The sequence below is a fragment of the Bufo bufo genome, chromosome 3 (genome assembly GCF_905171765.1).
Source record: "Bufo bufo chromosome 3, aBufBuf1.1, whole genome shotgun sequence".
Taxonomy (NCBI): domain Eukaryota; kingdom Metazoa; phylum Chordata; class Amphibia; order Anura; family Bufonidae; genus Bufo; species Bufo bufo.
This window is the reverse complement of record NC_053391.1, coordinates 553815374-553839381: the sequence shown is the minus strand read 5'-3', so window position 1 is coordinate 553839381 and position 24008 is coordinate 553815374. Positions and strand designations below refer to the sequence as shown.

The 24008-nt window shown below is 42.3% G+C and overlaps 1 protein-coding gene across 4 annotated transcripts in view; it reads right to left on the bottom strand.

Annotated features, from left to right (window-relative positions):
- RB1 (RB transcriptional corepressor 1) overlaps positions 1–24008 on the bottom strand; it is a 350867-nt gene that overhangs the window by 136115 nt on the left and 190744 nt on the right. For 3 of the 4 annotated variants that reach the window (XM_040425458.1, XM_040425459.1, XM_040425462.1), the window contains exons 16-17: positions 19538–19614; positions 13428–13627 (exon numbers count right to left, since the gene is read on the bottom strand). In XM_040425458.1, coding sequence (XP_040281392.1) covers positions 13428–13627; positions 19538–19614 — 277 coding nt within the window. The remainder of the gene's footprint in view (positions 1–13427; positions 13628–19537; positions 19615–24008) is intronic. The other variant, XM_040425460.1, reaches the window with a different exon arrangement.

The window sequence follows — 24008 nt, the reverse complement described above, 5'->3', positions numbered from 1 at the left end:
TAAATTTGTACAAAATGTATTTGCCAAGAATCTCACATTTATAACGCAGCATTAGAATTTTATATTCTCTATAGTGAGTATGGCACGATAGCATTTACTTTATTTTTGTTTTCAGAGTGCTATTGCATTGTTTGTTCTTTGCTTTTGTGCTTTCAGCCATGGCGATGTGCACCTGCGCACTGGGATGTACTGACTGACCCCCAATTTTCTTTTCTTTGCATAGACACAATGGACTGAAGAGGATGCTAGGCATGCTCTGTGATCTGTGCAGAGGTCATTGTACAAGGAAAGAATAGATAAGCGTCGACAATCACCCATTGTGAATGGAGGCTCCTGGCTTATCCATACAGAGGTGATCTCATTACAGGCAGGATTAGAAGAACATAAGCAGGTAACTGCAGTAAAGTGATCTGTACAGACCAAGAAGTGGCACCTATTATTAGGCTTAGTGGTCAGTGTGAAAACTGCAGGACTTTATGGGTTTTGTTTAAATATAAATATCTACATGCTATTTGCGAGGTGGGGTCTCCACAGATGAGACTTAATTTTTCAGATTCAAAGCTAAAAGATCTGGAGGCCAAGTCAACACCTTGGACTCTGGTCACACAGAGCAGATTTATCCACTGAAAATCTTCAGCTTTAAAGGGGGTGTCTTATCATGTACAATGGGGGCATATCCTAGGATATGCCTCCATTGTCTTATAGGTGCGGGTCCCACTGCTGGGACCAGCACCTATATCGAGAACGGAGCCCCGAAAGTGAAGGAGGGCGCACTGCGCATGCACAGCTGCCCTCCATTCATTTTCTATGGGGCCGGTGAAAATAGCCAAGGGCTGGCTCGGCTATTTCCGTTGGCCTCATAGAAATAAATGGGAGCAGGGGCCACGTATGATCAATTTGGAAGGGGAGCACAACTAGAATCACTCCAGCTTGTTCTGTCTGGGAATATTTTCTATCAAGTAATTACAGTCGAATGGTTAAAATAAGAAAAATATTGTCTTTACTACACAAAAATGAAATGTTACAAGCAAACAACTGAACAACACTAGGCAGGAAGCGAGACAGAACATCTTAAGCAAGCTTTCCTTTGAAAATCACAAGACCCTGCAGGAAATTATTACAATGGTGGGGACAGGTCATTAATAAAGAAGGATGTCTGTTGTTTACGTCAAATATGCTACGGAATTAACCTTATGCTCTTTAAAAAGGAAAGGTTACCAAAAAAAGAAACAGCACAAATTCACACACAAGAGCTTTGAAAAGAACAGTATGATAAGGCTGATACAAATGATGATACAAGAATGGTGCCAAATATACCGTACATACAGTTTAGATCTACACACACAGTATCAGTGCTGAGGGAGGCAATCAGGGCAATTGCCTAATGACCCAGTTTTAGTTAGCCATCCACCTCTAGGAGCAACCGAAGAGTGGAGTGAAAAACCACTGTCAGAAGCAGCCACCATCAGGAACATAGCTGCTTGATCAGAAAGATGTACAGCCACAAAGTCCCCTCTCTGTGCCCTTCCCCCAGTAAAGTTCAAGAGTATATTGTATGCAATCTGCCCGAAAGAGGTTTGGGCAACCCAACATTTCATCCTTGTGTTATCTACATATTTTGGGGATAGCACACTGACCCATTCATTTCTAGGAGGCCATAGACACATTATTTGTAGATCTGTGAGGCCATTCCACAAATTATAAAACATGTCCTATTCTGGTCCAAAATATGGGTGTTAACCAGGGTGGATAAAAATCAATGATTTAAAAAAAAAAAAAAAAACACAACGATTTTTTTGATTTAAATCGGATTTTTTTTTTTTATATATATATAAAATGCTTTTTGAGGAAAATATATTACCATCCAAAGGTTATTCCATCATGAAATAAAGATTAGTTTCATTTTGTAAAATAAGGCTGTATAGGTTTAAATTTTTTTGGTAAATAAATTCCATTAATCCATCCAACCAGAGGTTTCTGTAAGATTATTGGGCAGTTTCTCTGCCTACAAGATATTATCACAGATGCTTGGTTTACTTTTGCAGTTCTCAAAAGTGAATTTGACTCAGCAGAGATCACATGCCTCTTCTTCACAGCAAAAATGTTATAACATGAACAGAGTTGAGAAAAAGACCTTAATCCTAAGAGAGACACAAAAAAAAAAATAACAAAAAAACCCCCACAAAAGGACAACAACACTCCAGGAAACAGCCACTAAAACAAAAGCTGTGTCCATGGGGCATTTTAAAATGTCATACTAGTCAATGTACAAAGTCTGGCCACTGCATATTTTGCTCCAAAAAAAAAACAAAAAAAAAAAAAACTGACAAAACAAAAAGAACAAAAGCTACATCCACATCTGCATTTTTGAATTCTAGTGCCCTGTTCCGGGATGGTCCTACATACAGGATGGAAACAAACAAGTGTGAATTGTTTACATGGTGAAAACAGGTCAGGAGAGCCCAAACTGAAAACATTAAAGCATTGGGAAGATGTATATGAGGTAAGCAACTACAAAAGCATATACGTAAAAAGCCATGGTAATCCTGGAAAACCCCTGTGCCGGAACAGAGTACCAGGATATCTTAACACATATGAGAATCCAGCCTTAGTGTAAAAACCACCCATAAAAGGGTTTTTCCTGGATTACCATGTTTTTTTTGTTGTTGTTTTTTTTTCAACAATTCGACATCCTGTTGCTGTATCCAACCAAACCTATGATGTATTTCTCCTTGGGTTAATTCACAAATGGCAGATTATGTCAACTTTCAACATTTGTCAAAACGCATGGATCATCTGCAGTAACCACACAAAGCACCCCATGGCATGTGGATGTTTGTACCTGGTTAGTACTGCTTACATCCACCAATATTTTTATACATCAGTCAAGCACACTCACTGAGATTTGCCATCTTTTTAGATGGAGGAGATGCAAGGAGCTACATTTTATGTGTGGGATCATTTCCCGTAAACCACATTAAGGGGTTATCCAAGTTCTCAAACAGCCCCCCCATTTGCCGGGCCCCTCACAGGTAAAATACTTACCCCGTGCCGCTCCTGATCCCCCACTGCTGCTCCTCCTTGTACACTGATGAAAACATCTGGTGTAGGGGGGGAAGGGCAATGCTAGGGAGGCTCGTCCCCGTCCCTGCCTGCCATAGGCTGCTCCAAACCCCCAGCCCCCCGGATGTACAGGGATGAAGCCGCGGCGGCGGTACGGGGACCAGGAGCGGGGTAAGTTTATTACCTGTGAGGGGCCTGGCAAATGGGGGGGCTGTTTGAGAACTTGGATAACCCCTTTAAATATAGACGGTGGGTGATAATGATCTCCATTTATCCAAAGATTAATATCTGTACTTTACACTTTTACAGGGATAATGCTTCCAAAGTGTCACCAGGTAATAAAATGGGTCTGCATGTACATCATGAGCTCCAAAAACATTTTGGCTTCACTAACACTAAGTAAATAATGTAATTGTTTTTTGGCTGCATTCTCTGGATTTTCATTGGTTCAGCCTGAGCTGAAGACAGCATGTTATAGAGCAGGCAGAGCTGAGCAGACTGATTTGTAGTTTTATGGGGGAAAAATGCAGGAAAACTTGCAATTTGTACATCTATATCTCTGCTCATTCTGGGCTCTGAAGTTGAGGAGGCGGTCCTATCTGTGTACACAGTCATAAAGGGAAGGCTGTCAGTCATTGATAGGAACGACTCCTTGACATCAAAGCCCAGAATGAGCAGATATAAATGAGTGAAACACAGGTTATACTGAGTATTTTCCCATAAAACTATATTCTAATCTGCTCAGCTCCTCCTGCTCTATAACATGATACCTGAAGATTATACTGCATTCTCATGGTGACAGGTTACATTTAATGTTTCGATATTTACAAGTTACAAATGTAGAGCCCATAAAAAAACATTTTTTAGAATGGTTCCACCCTTTGGTGAAGACTCTTCTCCTAAGATATGTAATACATGTATGGGAGGAGAATAAGTCTATGCAAAATGTAATGCCCCATTACTAATAGGCATGAGTCACTATTTAGCAGAACAGATTGTGGTTTTACATTGAGTTTCATTGTCGCAACATTTTAATCTATTAAAACTCACATGCTACAGAAATTCAAGGCAGTTTTTTTTTTTTTTTTGCCTAGTTGAACATTTAACCACAACTAAAACACGGCTCGACAGATTGAGCGTGTCGTGCGATAGTCCCAAATAACCACACCATGGATATTGCTCGGATGTCAGAGACCCTTGCTATGCAATTAGAGGTTGTCCCTCACCTAAAAACAATCATGGGACTAGACAAAATGCCATGTTGTAGATGTAAACTCAGACAGGAGTCATGCCATTCCTGCAAATACTCAGGGATCAGAAAAAAAATAATGGGGTACAAAAATGCTTAAAGAGGCTCTGTCAGCTTGACTGTAATGTCTGCTTTAGTAATGATGTGCATATCCCATGCAATAGCAATTCATAAGCATCTTTTCATATGACTATGTTCTGTCGCTCTACCATTATTCCTAACAGAAGTTTATGAATTATACTAGCAAAGTCCAACTGTACCAGTTAAAATCAATGCTGCCAGTGCCAGACTGTACAGGGACACCCCCCCAACAGCTAACAACCAGCTGGACTTACTGCAGGCTGTTCATTCATAACTACTAGCAGCACCAATAGAGGAATGGCACAAAATACTGTCAAATGAAAAGATGCTTTTGAAATATCACATGGGGTATGCAATAATCCCTTTAATCCCTTCGCATCCACCATTTGCACATGTACATCCTAACTGTCAATGCACCATGAAGCTAGGGCATATAGATATGCACACACATATTCACCACTTTAAAAGTACATGGCATTGTACATAACATACAGCCAGACATTTTGCCAGTACAAAACTACAAAAGTGACAGAGAATTAAAATGGTCATCTCTCTATCACAAGGCACTCAAAGCGAGTCCATATACCAACTAATGGTAGGAGAGACAAGAATAAAATTAGGGCCTTTGTTCTCCGGTTCTACAGCAATGATATAGATTAAAAAAGTACAATTATTACACAAGAGAGCGGCAAAGTCTCAGTCCTAAAATGGGTTAACACTCTTAGTAGCAGCCATCATGTATCAAAACTCTCAGGCCCCACATTCACTTGATTTCTTTTGGACAATTATTAAATGTGTCTGTCAAATAAAGACTCAAGAACCATGCATCTCACATCTATACAATGCATTCAGTACAATACAATGCACCTGAAAAGTCGCTCACATTTTGGCATTTTGCGGCTGACATAAAACATAATCAAGTTTCCCGCCACCATTCTGCACCCAATACCCCATAATGACACAGTGAAAACAGAACGTTAAAAATCTTAGATAATTTACTGAAAAGGGGAAGCTAAAATCTAGCAGTTGTCAGTATTCGGACCATTTACTCAGTACTTCGTTGGAGCACCTTTTACAGCAATTACAGCCTCCAGTCTGCTTGGTTATGATGTCACAAGGTTTGCACGCCTGGATTTGGGGGATTTTCTGCCATTTTCTACAGATCCTCTTAAGCTCTGTCAGGTTGGATGGGGACTGGGTAGTTTTCAGGCCTCTCAATTAGGCTCACGTCAAGGCTCTGTCGGGGCCACTCAAGGACATTCACAGAGTTGTCCCTGTGTTGTCTTGGCTGTGTGCTTAGTGTCATTGTCTTGATGGAAGGTAAACCCTCAGCCCTGCACTTGGCTCCATTCAGTTTCCTTTAAAGAAACTGTCCAATCAAGACAATCCCAGACCATTAGTATTACCCTCTATGAGCAAAAACTGAGAGCCATTTGCAAGACAGACTATTGCTCTGGTGGACTCCGCTGGTCCATGCATGCACTTAAATAGCCTTCATGTGTCTTCTCACCATGTTAATAGTTGATCGCAAGGGGTGAAAAAAGCTGAACCCAAGGTGATCAATTGACTGTGGCGTTGCAGCTCATATGGAGCAATAGGAAATCCGTATGCCACAGGGTGCTTCTATATGGCCCTGTAATGCACAGATATTCTCGCCAACTAACATTATTAAGGCATGGCGGAAAATTGATTGAAAAGAACAGAAAATTATAACTTCAACAAAACTTCTTTGTGAAATCAGAGGGATGTAGTGGTACAGGACAGCACACAGTCTTGTGTCATACTACACCATATAGATTTTAGGTCATAATCATTGTGTCAAAGTTACAAAAAGCTGTGGGTGGGTGGCTGGGTATTTGCGCTTTCATTCAAAGGCCTGGGATATGGACATCTGTATGCTGCGCTGGGACACAGAAGTGGATGTGCTAGCTGATGGGGCTTGCGAAGGCATCCGGGCCTATGTCTTGGACAGAGGATTGTTCAGCAGGTAACACAGGGGAAGAGGAGGCAGTGGTGTGACCAGCAGACACTGATTGTGGACCCAGGCGTTGGGCCCACCTATTAGGGTGCTTTGATGCCATGTGGTGGATCATGCTGGTGGTGGTGAGGTTGCTAGTGTTCATGCTCCTGCTCATTTTGGCAAGGCACAGGTTGCAAATGACAATTTTTTTTATCGTTCGCAATTTCCTCAAAAAAACGCCAGACTGCGGAACACCTACCCCTTGGCAAGGGAGATTGCCGCAAGGGGGTGCTCCGGGGAACAGTTGCGGGCCTGTTTGGTGTGGCCCGCCTTCTCCCTTTTGTCACCCCACTGCCTCTTCCAGCTTGTTGCGGTGCTGCGGATCCATGCCCCTCTGTACTGCTGTCCTCGCTCGGCTTGCCACCTTCCCAGGTTGGGTCAGTGATTTCATCGTCCACCACCTCCTCTTCAACTTCCTCACTCTGGTCATCCTCCTGACTTGTTGACCCAACAAGAACCTCACTTATTGACAACTGTGTCTTCTCCTCATCATCAACCTCTTGAGACAATAATTGTAGTTGACTTATTGGCAACTGTGTCTCATCATCATCATCATCCACCTCGTGAAACACTAATTGCCATTCCCCAGAGTCGTCATCTTCTGACTGTGGATGATCAAGAGTTTGGAAATCAGTGCACAAGATCTCCTCATGTCCCTCTTCAAGCGGGCTTGGCGAGAGGCTCAAATCAAGGAATGGCGATGAAAAGAGCTCCTCGGAATATCAGAGTGTGGGATCACTTGTTTGCCCAGACTCCATTGTGGGAGGAAGGAGGATCAGGGTGAGGATTCGGTTGACCAAACTCTTGGCTACTGAGACTGGACTTTGTGGAAGCATTATCTGCTGCAATCCAACCGACCACCGACTAGTGTGACTTCGAGAGTGGTGTCCTGCGCCGCCCTGCAAACTGGGACATGAAGCTAGGTATCGTGGATGAGTGTGTTTCTTGTGCTCTGGCAGCAGGCACATTTTCACTGCGCCGAGGGCCACAGCCTCTGCGTGCACCATCAGCAGCACGGCCACCTCCCCGTCCCTTACTGCTCGCCTCCTGCATATTTAAATGGTATATATGCTTGTATGTATGTCACATGTACAGTAGCGCAGGTTTTGTAAGTGTATGCACAAATAAATTACACTGAATGTCACTGATATTTAGGATGCGCAAACGTTATACAGGAGATGTAGTGCAGGTAATGTCACTGTCACCAGCGGCTAAGAAAAAAATTACACTGAATGTCACATTTAGGATGCGCAAATGTAACACAACAGATGTAGCAGAGGTTGTGTCACTGTCAGCAGCGACCAAACAATTGCACACAATTTAGCGCAGGTTGCGCTAATAATATATATTGCAGCCAGATAAAACAATAGTCCTTAAAAGGATTTTTGGGTCTCTAACACCTTTCAACACTAAACCCTGCCTAAAAAATAAAATAAAAAAAATCCTGTCCCTACACTATTTGTCCCTTCTGCTGCAGCTCGCCCTAAGACTGAGCCGAACAACGTGTCATCGGGTGCTATATAGCACCCGATGATGTGGTCCGGCCAGCCAATCACTGTAATGCCAGTAACCAACATGGCTATGGCATTACAGTGAGTGCCAGTACTTCCCCACACGTGAGGGGAGAAGAGTCTAGCATCGCGCTTGAGCACATGCGGTGTTCGGCTGAACACTGCAAAGTGCCGAGCATCACGATGCTCGAGTCAAAATGGTGTTCAGCCAAGCATGCTTGCTCAACACTACATCTGAGTAAGGGCTGATTTACAAGACCATGCTCAGTCCGGTAACGGGGTCTGTGTGTGGGACCCAACTCCTGGCCATAACTGACTGTATCATGGTGATTTATGATAGTTATATCTGATCACGAGTCTATTGTATTGTACTTACAGCATCATGTGATTACGAAACGAAAGACGTGAGTGTAGGATATTACCTGCAAGTCCGCCATGTTGTCTCGGTCAAAGTTTAGCAAAGAGTAAAGAAATAGATTGGCTATTAGTGAACAACTCTGATGTGCTCTTTTAGAGAACAGAATTGTTCAGGTAATCGATAGAAGTAACCATGAGACCATGGAGTCTTAGTGATATATTTATGTACTCTATTGGCTCTTTGAGAGACTTGATTATTGGATACTTGTTAGCTTTCATAGTTTACAGCAAATGAACACATTTATTATCACTAAGATCATAGGAAGATGGATCAAAGGTTAAAATGCATTACATATTTCTGCTCATATGTGCTAGAAAACTTTTGGCCAATTAACTAGCATTAAGTATAAGGAGGCGTAATGCATCTTAATGTTTGGAGGTTGTCGGATAACAAGAACTTTTAACAAATCAAGAATTGCGAAATGTACAGGAGGAGTGACTTTTCTTATGTTTAATAATGTGCTAAGGCCATCAAGGGAATAATTAAGGTATCAATGATGTAATGTATGAAACACAGTGATGTCTATGCAGAGGTACACAGGGGCAAACTTAAAGGGGTAGTCCCATCTCAGACAATGGGGGGGCATATTATTATTATTATTATTATAGCCCCCATTCATTCCATGGCGCTGTACATATGAAAGGGGTGCACATACATAATACAGACCATTGCAATAAGCATGAACAAGATGAGTTACAAACTGGTACAGAAGGAGAGAGGGCACTGCCCGCGAGGGCTTACAGTTGGTAAGATATGCCCCCATTGTCTAATAGATGCGGGTACCACCTCTGGGACCTGCATCGATCTCTAAAACGAAGACTAACAAGAGGCCGTCAATGTGGTGTCCAGGCACCACCAAGCCTTCCTACTGGCTATTTTTGGGATTCCCATAGAAATTAATGGGAGCGCACCAAGCTTGAGCTACCACCGCTCCTGTTCATTTCTATGAGGCCAATGGAAATAGCTAGGCATAACTGGCTCGGTTATTTTCGGCAGCCTCATAGATAAGAATAGAGGACAACCTCACATTTGCGGTGTGCCCTCCTGGACTTTAGCGGCTCCGATTACAAGATAGGTGCGGGTCCCAGAGGTGGGACCCGCACCTATCAGACAATGGGGGTTTATTCTAGTGATATGCCCCCATTGTCTAAGATGACACAATCCCTTTAAGTTAAAAATCTCTCCTTTGTTCTCTGTGGTATAAAAGTTCATGTTGGGAGAGACAGCGCACCATAATCCTCACTACCATCAGCATTACATTCAGACCATACTCTACCTCATTGCCATGTTCTGCCTGCCGCCCATATTATTTTCCGTATCCTACCTTGCTGCTCTCTTTCTCTAAAAAATATGTAAGAACTTTCCCAAGAAGAATTTGTTTCAAGAATTTTGTACTGCTGTGGACGATTTCCAGAACCAAGTTTAGATAGGAACTGACAGTCAGTTCAGAGGAGCTGCGGTCAGAGATATGGCAGACACACGGACAATGTTACCTGGATTGAGCACAGTAGCATGAAATCAGCCCTAAAACTGCACAAGAACCTGTTTTTCATATATTTATAGTATAAAAAAAGGGGGGGGGGGGGTTTCATTGTAGACAACACAATCTTGCACACAGTTTCGCAGTCTTTTGTCTTGTCTGTGACAATCAGAGGCAATTCTAAGGCTGGTATTAGATGAGCAGATGCGGCTGACGATTGTCGGAAGGAAGCGTTCCTTCACAGCAATCACAATTACATACAGAAATCTCCTCCACAGTATGGGGAGGAGCGATTGCTAATGTCATCGCTCGACCCCATACAGAATCATTATTTGCCCGCAGCAGACCATGATTAGAGGGCACAAGCTGCTGCTGGCAAACAACTTTTTTTTTTTTTAACGTGCTTAAAAACTGCGATTACTCGATGAACAAGTGTTTGCTTGTTCATTGGGAAATCTGTGGCAGTATTACACAGGCAGATCATCACTAACAAACATTCCTACTAATGCTTGTTAGCGATAATCTGCCCAACTATCGCTAGGTGTTATACAGCCCTTATTCTAATTTAAAACATTAGGGAAGGTCCAACCCAGGGGCGTAAACAACCAAGCATCCACTGAGTTTAACTCTATGGGACTGCCGGAGATAGTGGAATACAAGTTCTCTGCTATCTGTCAGAGTCCTATAGAGGTGAAAAGAGCTGCAGCTCACATGCATGAACCCTGCTTCATTCAAACATGGGACAAAAGGCCCCCAATCCTTTGAGTAGCGTTAGAAACTAGCTGTTGGACCCTGGGATATGGGGAAAACATTTGTAATAAGACAACCTCTTTAAAAGGTATATCCAACTATAGACATTTATGGCATTACCACAGAATACACCATAAACGTCTGATAGGTGTGGGTGCCACAAACCTTGGCTTCTCTTGTAAATCCGATAAAAAATAAACTGGAGAGAATGGCGCACATATCTGCAGCAACCTCTCCTTTCATCCCCCGCCCCCCCCCCCCCCCAGGAGGCACCACTTGTCTCACCATGTGGGACAGGGTCAGCAACTCCCATTTTGGATCGGTGCAGATCCCACACAGACCTTTATAGCATATTCTGTGGCTGTCTGTAATGGGAATAACCCTAAGAAAAATGGAATACCTAAACATAAGAAATTTCAAACTGGACTTCATGCTCTAGCATTTCATGAACTCTCCTGATTTGGTCAACTTTCTAGGTGTACCCTTATCTTAAAAAAAAACAAAAAACAGTAAGTTACTGACATGTTTCGCGACATAAAAACTCTGTTGACAATTTTTGCTTTGTACACCAACCAGGAAGCGCTAACACATAAAAGGTCCAGAAGGTTAAACAGTCGCCCATAGAAAAATTGGATAGGAATGGCAAATTGCAGATAAAATATTAATGTGCATAAAATGTATTGGAGGTGGACAGTTTTTGTCCAGCCGAAAACCAGCATTAATGCCAAAAAGCAGCCGGATCCCATTATAGTGTACAGCAGTGAACGTCAGGATCCGGTGAATTCTGCCAGACTGTTCTCTGCTTGAACAGCCCGCCGGATCCGTTAAATGCAAATGTGAGCCTACCCTAAATTAGGTAAAGCTGTCTGAAAACAGGCACCATTGTCATCCATGTCTATCAGGAAACAAAAAGATCAGCAGAAGCACACGTGTGCACACCCTTATGCTGGCCACAAGTTTATTGTCTTCACACCACAAGTGTCATGAAGATTCCCACAAGAACACCACACATACTTACAAACCTGAAAGTCAATAAAGTCAGCCTCGTAATAACTAGTACTTACTAATTCACAGCACTTTAGTCTGCGTTCAGTGTCTTCCAGTAAGGTCTACATTAATGTCAAGCACAAGACAAATATTTACACCCATGTAATTGCTGTTTACCCACGCACGTCTATAGCCATGCTCCAGGAAAGGGCGTGAGAGGAGATTAATCATGTTTAATAACGTCTGATGTCAAAACCTAATATACCTATGGAAGAGCTCAAAATCCACAACGGTCACTTATGGCGTATTTGTAGCAGATTTTCACAGTGGGTTCAAATACCAAATTACAGAACCAAAGGTGCAATGCTTTGGTTTGATTTTGCATTGAATCTTTTGGAGAGTGGCGTAGTTATACGAGGCGAGGGAGGACTAGGAATGAGAAGACCTGCCACAGGTTCCTGGAGCTTTCTTCCCGGGAGTTTAGCTTAGTCACGTCAATAAGCAGATAAATCAGCTGATACATGACACATTTCAGTGCACACAGAACGCAAACAATAAAACATAAAAAATGACTTTGTAAAGAGAACACACAAGAATCCCGGACTCAAAACATACATAAATTACAGCATTTACATAGTCTGCAGGTGTAAAGTGAAAAGATAAAGTGACCAAACTAATTGCGGGGAATTTATCATAAGGAGAATTTTGAAGTCAGTTTTGCTTGAGTCTGTGTTGGCAGCGTACTTTATGTCAAATTTATCAAATGTCTCATGTTGTTTAATAAATTTGACTCATCCTTAAACACATTAGTCTAGAAAAGCTACTCCAGTTTTTCTACTCCACCCTCCACCTCGAGATGGTACCTTTTAAAAAAAAGTCTCATTGGTAAATCTGGAGTGAAACTCATTTCATAGCTGATTACACCCACTTTTCAACTCTCACTCAAATTTCAAACCTGGAGTGAACTTTTTGAAGCCAGAAATCTGGAGTGAAGGGATAATTCAGGGCCATTCTATGTAGACTGGTAAAATGCAGCAAGGAACGTGCACAAGGACTCTTCACCCACATTAAAAGGGTTTTCCGCAGATCAGCTGTTTGAGATGGCACTGGCACTCACAGTAGTGCTACAGCACAGCACCGTCCATTTAATAGCAGCTGTGCTTGGTATTGCAGTTCAGCCCCATTCACTTCAATAGAGCAGAGCTGCGCCTAGGCCATGTGATCAATGAACGTGACGTCACATGGCTTAGGGAAAGCTGGGAGAAGCCTGGGGCACTACTGTGAGTGCATTCTCAAATAGCTGATCGGCAGGAGTCCCGAGTGTCGGACCCCCACCGATCAGATGGATAGGTCATCATCATCATTATCAGTAAAAATCTCTCAGAAGACCCCTTTAATGATCTGTTCAGACAAACTTTGATCCCCTACATGGGTTCTCTCTGTGCCAGAACTGGCACAATTGCTTTTGTAGGTACCATCCTGTGTTAACGGATGCTACACTCTACTGATAATATCAAACATACCCTATTTTAAGAGTAATACTCCTTATAAATAAGTATGAGAGTGAATATAGCTAGCTGGTTCGCAACTGGGCAATAGTAAAGATAAGCTACTTGCAGTCTGGATTAAGAAGTGGATTACGTTATAGTGGTGGGGAAATGCTGAGGTTTCTAATGTAGTACTTTTTTAAAATCTGGGTTAAAAAGCTGCAAATGTCCTAAAATAAAGTACTCATTCGCCAGTCTTTGCTTACAGGCTGTCCGCAGTAACGAGCTATGCAGTAAAGCCGGCATCAAAAAGAACTACAAAAACGATGGCAATTAAAGAGGCAATATAACAAGCAAGCTCATTTTTGTGTAGTCACTTACTGATTGCCAGGCCAAGCACTCCATGATCATGTGTTCACAGTGCTCAAGGTGTTTGATCATGTCTTTCGTTAGACTTGGTTCGGCTTTAATAAAGCTCTCGATCACCTTGAAAAAGTCAAATGCTTTCTGTTGAAAGACACTGAGAATCCATGGAAAGGATATGGCACTTTCTGAATTTGACAAACTTTGAAAAAGGTTTCCTATTAGAAATAATAAATAAATAAAAAAAATAAGACATCATAGAAGTGGTTTGAGAGCATTAGTCATCTAAACAACTCGCTCAAAGGCTAGAAAAAGATGGCCGCTTTATTCCAAAAACCGTTTTAAGCCTGTCTATGGGTTGTGTCTGGTACTGCAGCTGCGGCGCAGTTCTTGGAAGAATGCAGCCATATTTTTCCAGTCATGTAGAACCCTTTAAAGAACTTCTTCTTGACAAAGTTTTACAAGCCAGACAACTCCTTAAGGCCTCATGCACACAACCGCATTTTTGGTCTGCATCCGATCCACATTTTTTTTGCTGTTCAGACGGGGAGCGATTTATGCATCAGTGTGCTTTCCGCATACGTGCAGCTATTCAAGTTATAGAAAATGTCCTACTCTTGTCCTTTTTGCAGACAAGAATAGCCACTTTCATAATAGGGACAAAGGAAAGTGCAGGATGCAAGCGGCTGGTATCCGTATTTTGTGGATCTGCTGTTTGCGGACTTCAAAATACATATGGTCATGTGCATGAGGCCTTAAATATACAAGATGCAGTAGGAGTGAGCACTGCCATTAAAAGCGTACATGAAATTGAGTAAAGTAGTTTACAAAAAGGAGACACATTGGCAAGAAAGCACTTTGCAATAGTTACTAAAGAGGTCGTCTAATACAGATCATATCATCCGAAGTGGAGGTAATTTCTGGGATATTACATGGATGGCCTATACACACACACGACATGCCATTAATATACTGTGCAGTTTGTTACCTCAGCGCTGCTCACACTGAAGTGAGGCCATCAATATAAAAATCCCAGGAAACCCCTCACTGTTTAAAAACCATCTGTCAGCATGAAAAACACAATTAAGCCAGGCATACTAAGAAAACTGCATAATATATATATATATATATATATATATATATATATATATTTTATACACACACTGCTCAAAAAAATAAAGGGAACACTTAAACAACACAATGTAACTCCAAGTCAATCACACTTCTGTGAAATCAAACTGTCCACTTAGGAAGCAACACTGAGTGACAATCAATTTCACATGCTGTTGTGAAAATGGGATAGACAACAGGTGGAAATTATAGGCAATTAGCAAGACACCCCCAATAAAGGAGTGGTTCTGCAGGTGGTGACCACAGACCACTTCTCAGTTCCTATGCTTCCTGGCTGATGTTTTGGTCACGTTTGAATGCTGGCGGTGCTTTCACTCTAGTGGTAGCATGAGACGGAGTCTACAACCCACACAAGTGTCTCAGTTAGTGCACCTTATCCAGGATGGCACATCAATGCGAGCTGTGGCAAGAAGGTTTGCCGTGTCTGTCAGCGTGGTGTCCAGAGCATGGAGGCGCTACCAGGAGACAGGCCAGTACATCGGGAGACGTGGAGGAGGCCGTAGGAGGGCAACAACCCAGCAGCAGGACCGGTGGGGGTTGTGCTTACAGCCCAACACCATGCAGGACGTTTGGCATTTGTCAGAGAACACCAAGATTGACAAATTCGCCACTGGCGCCCTGTGCTCTTCACAGATGAAAGCAGGTTCACACTGAGCACATGTGACAGACGTGAAAGAGTCTTGATACGCCGTGGAGAACGTTCTGCTGCCTGCAACATCCTCCAGCATGACCGATTTGGCATTGGGTCAGTAATGGTGTGGGGTGGCATTTCTTTGGAGGGCCGCACAGCCCTCCATGTGCTCGCCAGAGGTAGCCTGACTGCCATTAGGTACCGAGATGAGATCCTCAGACCCCTTGTGAGACCATATGCTGGTGCGGTTGGCCCTGGGTTCCTCCTAATGCAAGACAATGCTAGACCTCATGTGGCTGGAGTGTGTCAGCAGTTCCTGCAAGACGAAGGCATTGATGCTATGGACTGGCCCACCCGTTCCCCAGACCTGAATCCAATTGAGCACATCTGGGACATCATGTCCCGCTCTATCCACCAACTCTATCCCGCTCTATCCACCAACATCATGTCCCGCTCTATCCACCAGTCTGTTGCACCACAGACTGTCCAGGAGTTGGCAGATGCTTTAGTCCAGGTCTGGGAGGAGATCCCTCAGGAGACCGTCCGCCACCTCATCAGGAGCATGCACAGGCGTTGTAGGGAGGTCATACAGGCACGTGGAGGCCACACACACTACTGAGCCTCATTTTGACTTGTTTTAAGGACATTACATAAAAGTTGGATCAGCCTGTAGTGTGTTTTTCCACTTTAATTTTGAGTGTGACTCCAAATCCAGACCTCCATGGGTTGAAAAATTTGATTTCCATTTTTTTATTTTTGTGTGATTTTGTTGTCAGCACATTCAACTATGTAAAGAACAAAGTATTTCAGAAGAATATTTAATTAATTCAGATCTAGGATGTGTTATTTTTGTGTTCCCTTTATTTTTTTGAGCAGTGTATATATGCCAATGACCTAACTGGAGCACCAAGGGGCTGGACAGAACCCTTGGTGCACCAGTTTGTTACACCCCCTTTAGCTTCAGTCCCTTCCCCTGGATTGACAGAACTAGTCCTCTTGTGCCTGCTCCTGCTGTGCTCCAAGCAACGCAGACCAAAACAGCGCAGACACAAGATGACAAGTCTCAATACTTGCTCAGTTTAAATCAGCGCTGCTTGGAGTTCAGCAGGAGAAACACTGAGCAAGCGTCAAGACCAGAAGGTACAGAGCAGGCAGGAGAATATAGGCGAGAGAAGCAGGCACTAGAAGACTAGCCTGTCAATACAGGGGAGGGTCTGAAGCTGAAGGACGTGTAACAAACAGGTGCTCCTAGGGTTCTGGCCAAATCCTCGGTGCTCCAATTTTGTCATTTGCATATAAATTTTAAAAAATGCAGTTCTAAGTAATGGAGCCATAAGAGTCATAATATGTATCCCTGGTTTAATAAGGTTGATCATGCCGATAGATGCTCTTTAAAGGGAATGTGTCACCCAAATTTTTTCCTGACACTTAAAACCAGATAGTGGCACAAATCCTTTTTTCTTGCTTGCTTTTATTTTCTGATTTCATATTTTTTTATCTATTTACGGAACATGATCATGGGGGCTGACATCTTACCGGAGCTTTTCTTAACAGTATTTAGATATATGCTTTACAGCAGCAGATTTAAGCTGTGATATCACCTATTGTGAATGGAGGATCCTGTGTTATCTACATATTGCTGATATCTGTGATTGTAATCCTGCCTGTGATAAGCAGATGACTGCAGTAAAGTGATCTGTGCAGAAGAGGAAGTAGAGCTCATTATTAGGTTAGGTCATTAGTGGCGAGTGTGAATGCTACATGATTTTATGGTTTTTGTTTATATATAGATGTTGGAAAATAAAAATCACCATCAAAAATTCTTTAAAGGGCATATGTCAGCAGATTTGTACCTATGAAACTGTCTGACCTGTAGCATGTAGACTTGGCAACTGAAGACATCTATGTTCCCAAACTGGGGGATTTCGAGACCTTGAATCTATCCCAGTTACTGGTGCGATTTAGACAGAAAGTAATAGTGGGGAATAAGCTCTTTTTATCCGTAGTTGGCAGAGTTAATCTGCTTAAGATGGTACTGATGCCGCAATTACTATATGTGCTTCATAATGCCCCAGTGTGGATCCCCCAGGATAGATTTCATAAAATTAACTCCATCTTTAGGGAACTCATCTGGAGAGGGGGTAGCCCTAGAATCAAGCTGGAAACGCTGCAATATCCTAAGTCGAGCGGGGGTTTGGCGGTGCCGAATACTTGGCTATACTATCTGGCAGCACAGAGTCAGGTGGAAATCCCCTAAGGTGGGCGATGTAACTGGGAAGATCCTGCAGTATAAGCTGGGTAGGGATGACCTACTGCGGATCTTGGAGGGGGCAGGCCTTCCGTTTCTAGAAGCTGAGTTGCCTATGCTCAAACTAATGAGGAATGTGTGGTCCAAAATAAAAAAGGTGAGGGGAATAGCTGGGATCTGTGAACTCGCTCCGTTGTGGAATAACTCTCTCCTTCTGCAGTTTCTTGCCATCCCGGGATTGCAGTCCTGGAGGGACAGGGGAATCCTGAGGGTAGGAGATTTAGTTGATGGAGTTTTTAAAGCCTTTGTGGACATGCAGAAGGAATTTACGTTGACTAGGATGCAATTCTACCAATACTTGCAGATCCGGCATGCATATGATACTATGAAGAGGAGAGGGGGAATCGGTGGGCCAGGTAGTTAAACTAGATGCTGCTCAGAAACACACATTCTTGAGGGCAGTGATAGTCGGGGAATGATTTCTATATTGTATGCTATGTTATTGGATACATTTCTGGCCCTTCACCCGCTGTCGAGAATGAAGGTGGGAGTCGGACTTGGGGGCCATTACAGATGATATGTGGAACGATATTTTGGAGGCGGTTCCGTTGGATTCTCTCAGTGAACAAGGGAAATTATGTTTATTATACATAGGGTGTACAAGACGCCTGTCTTTTTACACCGCATTGGTGTAAGGTCTGATGCCTGTTGTCCGAGATGTAGAGAGGAATCGGCGGATTTGCTCCATATGTTATGGAATTGCAGTACCTTAGGTTTGTTGCTTTTTCCTGTATAACTAAAAGTAGTACTTCTTGTAAAAAACATACCAAATGGGCCAAGAGTCGTCTATATGTACAAAAATTACATATTGGTTGTAAATCCTTTTTGTCATATTTCTGCAATAAAAACAATCTGATTCAAAAAGAAGACATCTATGTTGGTCCCATGGTCATATGTGCCCGCATTGCTGAGAAAAAAAGAACTTTTAATATATGCAAATGAGCCACTAGAAGCAATGGCTTTACCCCTAGAGACTCTGCTCTCTCTGCAACTGCCGTGCCCTCTCCACTTTCATTGACGGGGCCAGAAAGTGTAGACATCACCACATGTGTCTGGTCCTGTTGCAGAGAAAGCAGAGCCTCGATGTGTAACAGCAATACCCCCGTTGCTCCTAGAGGCTCATTTGCATATATTAAAACATTATTTTTCTCAGCAATGATGGCACATCTGAACATGGGACCAACACAGATGCCTTCAGCTGACAACTGCACATGCCAGAAATCAGCAGTTTCATAGGTACAAATTTGCTGACAGATGCCCTTTAAAAATATGTTTAACATAAAAACATGACACATTTCCTTTAACCCCTTGAGGACAGGTGATTTTTCATATTTGGATTTTAGTTTTTTACTCCCTGCCTTCTAGAAGCCATAACTTTTTATTTTACTGTTTACATATGAGGGCATGTTTTTTTGCGGGACAAGTTTTTCTTTCTAATGCCACTATTTTATATTGCATACAATGTAGCGGGAGGCTGAAAAAATACAATTCCAAATGGAGCGAAATTGGAAAAAAAACACAGTTCTGCCACAGTTTTATAGGTGTAGTTTTTTACAGTATTCCCAATATAGTAAAATTGACCTATTATCTTCTACGGGTCAGTACGATTACACAAATACTACATTTGTTTAGTTTTTCTTGCATTTTAATTCTATAAAAAATGTAAAACTTTAATAAAAAATGTATTTCTTTGTTGCATTGCCATATTCTGACCTCATAACTTTTATCGTTACATCTACAGGGCTGTGTAAGGACTCATTTTTCTCAGGGCGATCTGCAGTTTTTATTGATATCATTTTAGAATGTGTATGACACTTTGATCACTTTTCATTCATTCTTTTGTTTGTTTTTTGTAGGTGAAGTAACAAATAGTTTAGGTGCAGTGCAAAAGATCTTTATTTTATTATGGAAAAAGGGGGGCATGATTAGAATTTTTATATTTCTACATTTTTTTAAACTTTTTTTTCTTCATTTTTCCCTTTTTTAAATATATTTTAAGCCCACTTAGGGGACTTGAACATGTAAATACAGAATATCATAATGCATCCTTTTACTTACTTCTGTAAGTAGCCACGACCACTTCAACAGCACAAGCCAACAGACATGTATGAAAAGTGTCATTATTTAACAACCTGCTATAGTAAAAGAAAAAAAAAATTGTAAGAAAAGCAAACAGACACAAATCAATTCAAAATATGCGCAGGCTACAAGACTGATGACCTTTCCTCAAAATAGGTTATCAACATCAGATTGTTAGTAATGGCGCTGCTTCTCCTTTAAAATTACATGAGCATCATCTTGCTTGTTGAGGCAGCGCAGTACAATTACAACTGCTAATCCTAAATAGCAGACTGGCTTGAAGTGTCAGAATTGGACCCCGGCCGATCTAGTATTCATGACTAGTGATGAGCAAAGTACTGAAAAATTCGATTCGGCTGCTTCACCTAGCTTTACAAAAAAAAAAAAGTGCTTTGCGACTAATTACTTTGTCACGAAGAGCATTTCTTTGTAAGTAGTGGGTGCAATGACAGGGAGCAGCGATTGCGCCACTCCCCGTCATTGTACCCCTCAGATCCCACATTCATAGCTGATAGCGGTATCTGACAGTAATAACAGTGTAAAATAATTTTTTTTATTAAATCATACTTACCTCATCCACTTGATCTCCACGGCCATCTTGATTGAAGATCTAGCGCAGGATATGTCACCAGTCACAGGATTTTGTGCGAGATTTTCATTCAAGATGGCGGCGCGGCTAGCTTGTCGTGATCAAATGGATGAGCTAAGTATGATTTTTTTTATTTATTTTTTATTTTACCACCATTCAGGGAAAATATTCTGAGAATTTTCCCTGGACTTCGCTCTTAGTATAGGTCATCAATACTGTAGAGCTGCACAACCCTTTTTAATCTCCCTCTTTCTCCAGCATCTCTCTTTCTTTGCAGTGCTGGTCTAGTCTTGCTGCCCCGGTTCGTTTACAAGTAGCAGTGGTGACGCGTTTGTATATGGTATGTGACTGCTGCAGCCAATCAATGTCCTTAGTGGTCTACATCTGAAAACAGCTGCAGCAGTCACATACTGCATACCAACAGTATGTAAACAAGCAGCGACAGGAGGATCTGCACCACAAAGAATGTTGCTGGAAAGAGGATTGAGTATACCATCATCTGTTATTTTAGGCAGTTTGAGATCATTTTAAGAATAGGTGTGCACACAGGGATTTAAAGAACACCAACAGTAAAAGACCTGTCCAGCTTTATAACTTCCTGTACCAGGCAGAATACAACGCACCCAAGGTTTATTATTCTTTTTATACATTTTTTGGTAAACGAAAACTAGATTAATGCTGTTGCTAGATTAATACATCGTAACATAGTATATAAGGCCGAAAAAAGACATTTGTCCATACAGTTCGGCCTGTTATCCTGCAAGATGATCCAGAGGAAGGCAAAAAAAAAACCACTGAGGTACAAGCCAATTTTCCCCACTTAGGTCTCTTTCACACGGGCGTCGCGTGTGAGGGCCGGATAGGAAGCGGGTGCGTCGCGGGAAAATACGCGATTTTTCCATGCGAGTGCAAAGCATTTTAATGCGTTTTGCACACGCGTGAGAAAAATCTGCATGTTTGGTACCCAAACCCGAACTTCTTCACAGAAGGTTAGGTGTTGTATACATTTTACAGAATGCATTAGTAAAATAGGGATGGAGGGGTTAAAAAAATAATAATTTAACTCACCTCACCCACTTGTTCGCGCAGCCCGGCTTCTCTTCTGTCTTCTTCTTTGATGCCCAGGAGGAAAAGGACGTGTGGTGACGTCACTGCGCTCATCACAGTGATCGTGGTGATGGATCATGTGGCGGACCATGTGATAAGTGCAGTGACGTCGCCACAGGTCATTTTCCTCCTGGGCATCAAAGAAGAAGACAGAAGAGAAGCCGGGTTGTGCGAACAAGTGGATGAGGCGAGTTAAATTATTTATTTATTTATTTTAACCCCTCCATCACCATTTTACTAAGCATTCTGTATTAAGAATGCTATTATTTTCCCTTATAACCATGTTATAAGGGAAAATAATAATGATCGGGTCCCCATCGTGAAAAATTGCGTGAAAAACGCACAATATAGAGCACACTGCGATTTTCACGCAAAGCGCAAGTGATGCGTGAAAAACACCACTCATGTGCACAGCCCCATAGAAATGAATGGGTCCGGATTCAGCGCAGGTGCAATGCGTTCATCTCAAGCATTGCATCTGCGCGGAAATCTTGCCCGTGTGAAAGAGGCCTTAAGGGGGGGAAAAAATTCCTTCCCGACTCCAATCAGGCAATCAGAATAACTCCCTGGATCAATGACCCCTCGCTAGTAGCTATAGCCAGAAATACATCCAGCCACCTCGTGAACTCTTAATGAACGCACCATCAGCACCTCCTCAAGGAGAGCGTTCCATAGTCTCACTGCAAAAAAATTCCTAGGTCCTTTTCCATGTCAGTGTTAACCCATGTTTTACCATTTAGTATGTACGGGTGATTTGCATTATTCCTTCCCATGTGCATAACCTTACAATTGTCAGTGTTTAAACCTCATCTGCCACTTCTCTGCCCAAGCCTCTAATCTATCCAGATCCATCTGTAGCTGTATATTGTCCTACTTATCGTTAATTACTTTAGGCTACTTTCACACCAGCGTTTCGGTGTCTGCCTGTGAGATCCGTTTCAAGGCTCTCACAAGCGGCCTAAAACGGATCAGTTTAGCCCCAATGCACTCTGAATGGATGCGGATCCGTTCAGAATGCATCAGTTTGGGTCCGTTCCGCCTCCGTTCCGCTCTGGAGGCAGACACCAAAACGCTGCTTGCAGCGTTTTGGTGTCCGCCTGGCCGTGCGGAGCCAAACGGATCCGTCCTGACTTATAATGTAAGTCAATGGGGACTGATCCGTTTGACGTTGACACAATATGGTGCAATTGCAAACGGATCCGTCCTCCATTGATTTTCAATGTAAAGTCAGGACGGATCCGTCTGACTAACAATTTGACTTAGACTTTTTTTTTTTACATAGAATGCAGACAGATCCGTTCTGAACAGATACCATTGTTTGCATTTATAGGTGCGGATCCGTCTGTGCAGATACCAGACGGATCCGCACCTAACGCAGGTGTGAAAGTAGCCTTACACAGTTTAGTGTTATCTGCAAAAATTGATATTTTACTGTGCAAGCCTTCTACAAGATCATTAATAAATATATTGAAGGGGATAGGGACCAATACTGACCCCTGAGGTATCCCACTAGTGACAGTGACCAATCTGAGTGTGTACCGTTAATAACCTCCCTCTGTTTTCTATCATTCAGCCAGTTACTTACCCACATACAGACGTTTTCTCCCAGTCCGAGCATTCTCATTTTATATGGTACAGTGTCAAATGCTTTGGAGAAGTCCAAATATACGACATCCATTGATTCGCCACTGTCAAGTCTAGAACTTACCTCCTCATAGAAACTGATTAAATTAGTTTGACATGACCGATCCCTCATGAAGCCATGCTGATATGATATTATTTGCTTGTTTTCATTGAGATCCTCCAAGATAGCATCTCTTAGAAAACCTTCAAACAGTTTACCCACAACAGATGTTAAACTTACCGGCCTATAGTTTCTGGGGTCTGTTTTTGCACCCTTTTTATATTGGCACCACATTTGCTATGCGCCAATCGTGCAGAACACTCCCTGTCAGTATAGAGTCGGTAAATATCAGAAATAAGGGTCTGGTTATGACATTACTTAATTCTTTTAGGATACGGGGGTGTATGCCATCTGGTCCTGGCGATTTGTCTATTTTAATCTTTTTAAGTCGCGGTTGTACTTCTTCCTGGGTCAGACAGGGCACTTTTAATCTGACAGTTTATTTTCCTCAGTGAATACAGTGGTGAAAAAAATATTTAATTTCATGCTGCCATAACCACAGGCAGCATGAAATATCGACAGGCTCCCTCATTTCAAAGAACTATTGCTACTTTCACACTCGCGTTTGGTGCGGATCCGTCATGGATCTGCACCAAACGCTTCAGTTCAGATAATACAACCACATGCATCCGTTCAGAACGAATCCAGTTGTATTATCTGTAACATAGCCCATCTTGAACACCATTGAAAGTCAATGGGAGACGGATCCGTTTTCTATTGTGCCATATTGCGTCAGTGAAAACTGATCTGTCCCCATTGACTTTCATTGTGTGTCAGGACGGATCCGTTTGCCTCCGCATCGTCAGAGTGGAATGGAGGCAAACTGATGCATTCTGAACAGATCCTTATCCATTCAAAATGGATTAGGGCAAAACTGATCCGTTTTGGACCGCTTGTGAGAGCCCTAAAACTAATCTCACAAACGGAAACCAAAACGCCAGTGTAAAAGTAGCCTATGTTTTAAGCTGCTTATAGTCACATTAAAATTGGGGAAACCCTCCCAAAAATGTCACTTTTTAATTGTAGATTTTGAAACAGTCTCAAAAAATAAAGTTGGTGACCAATTAAAT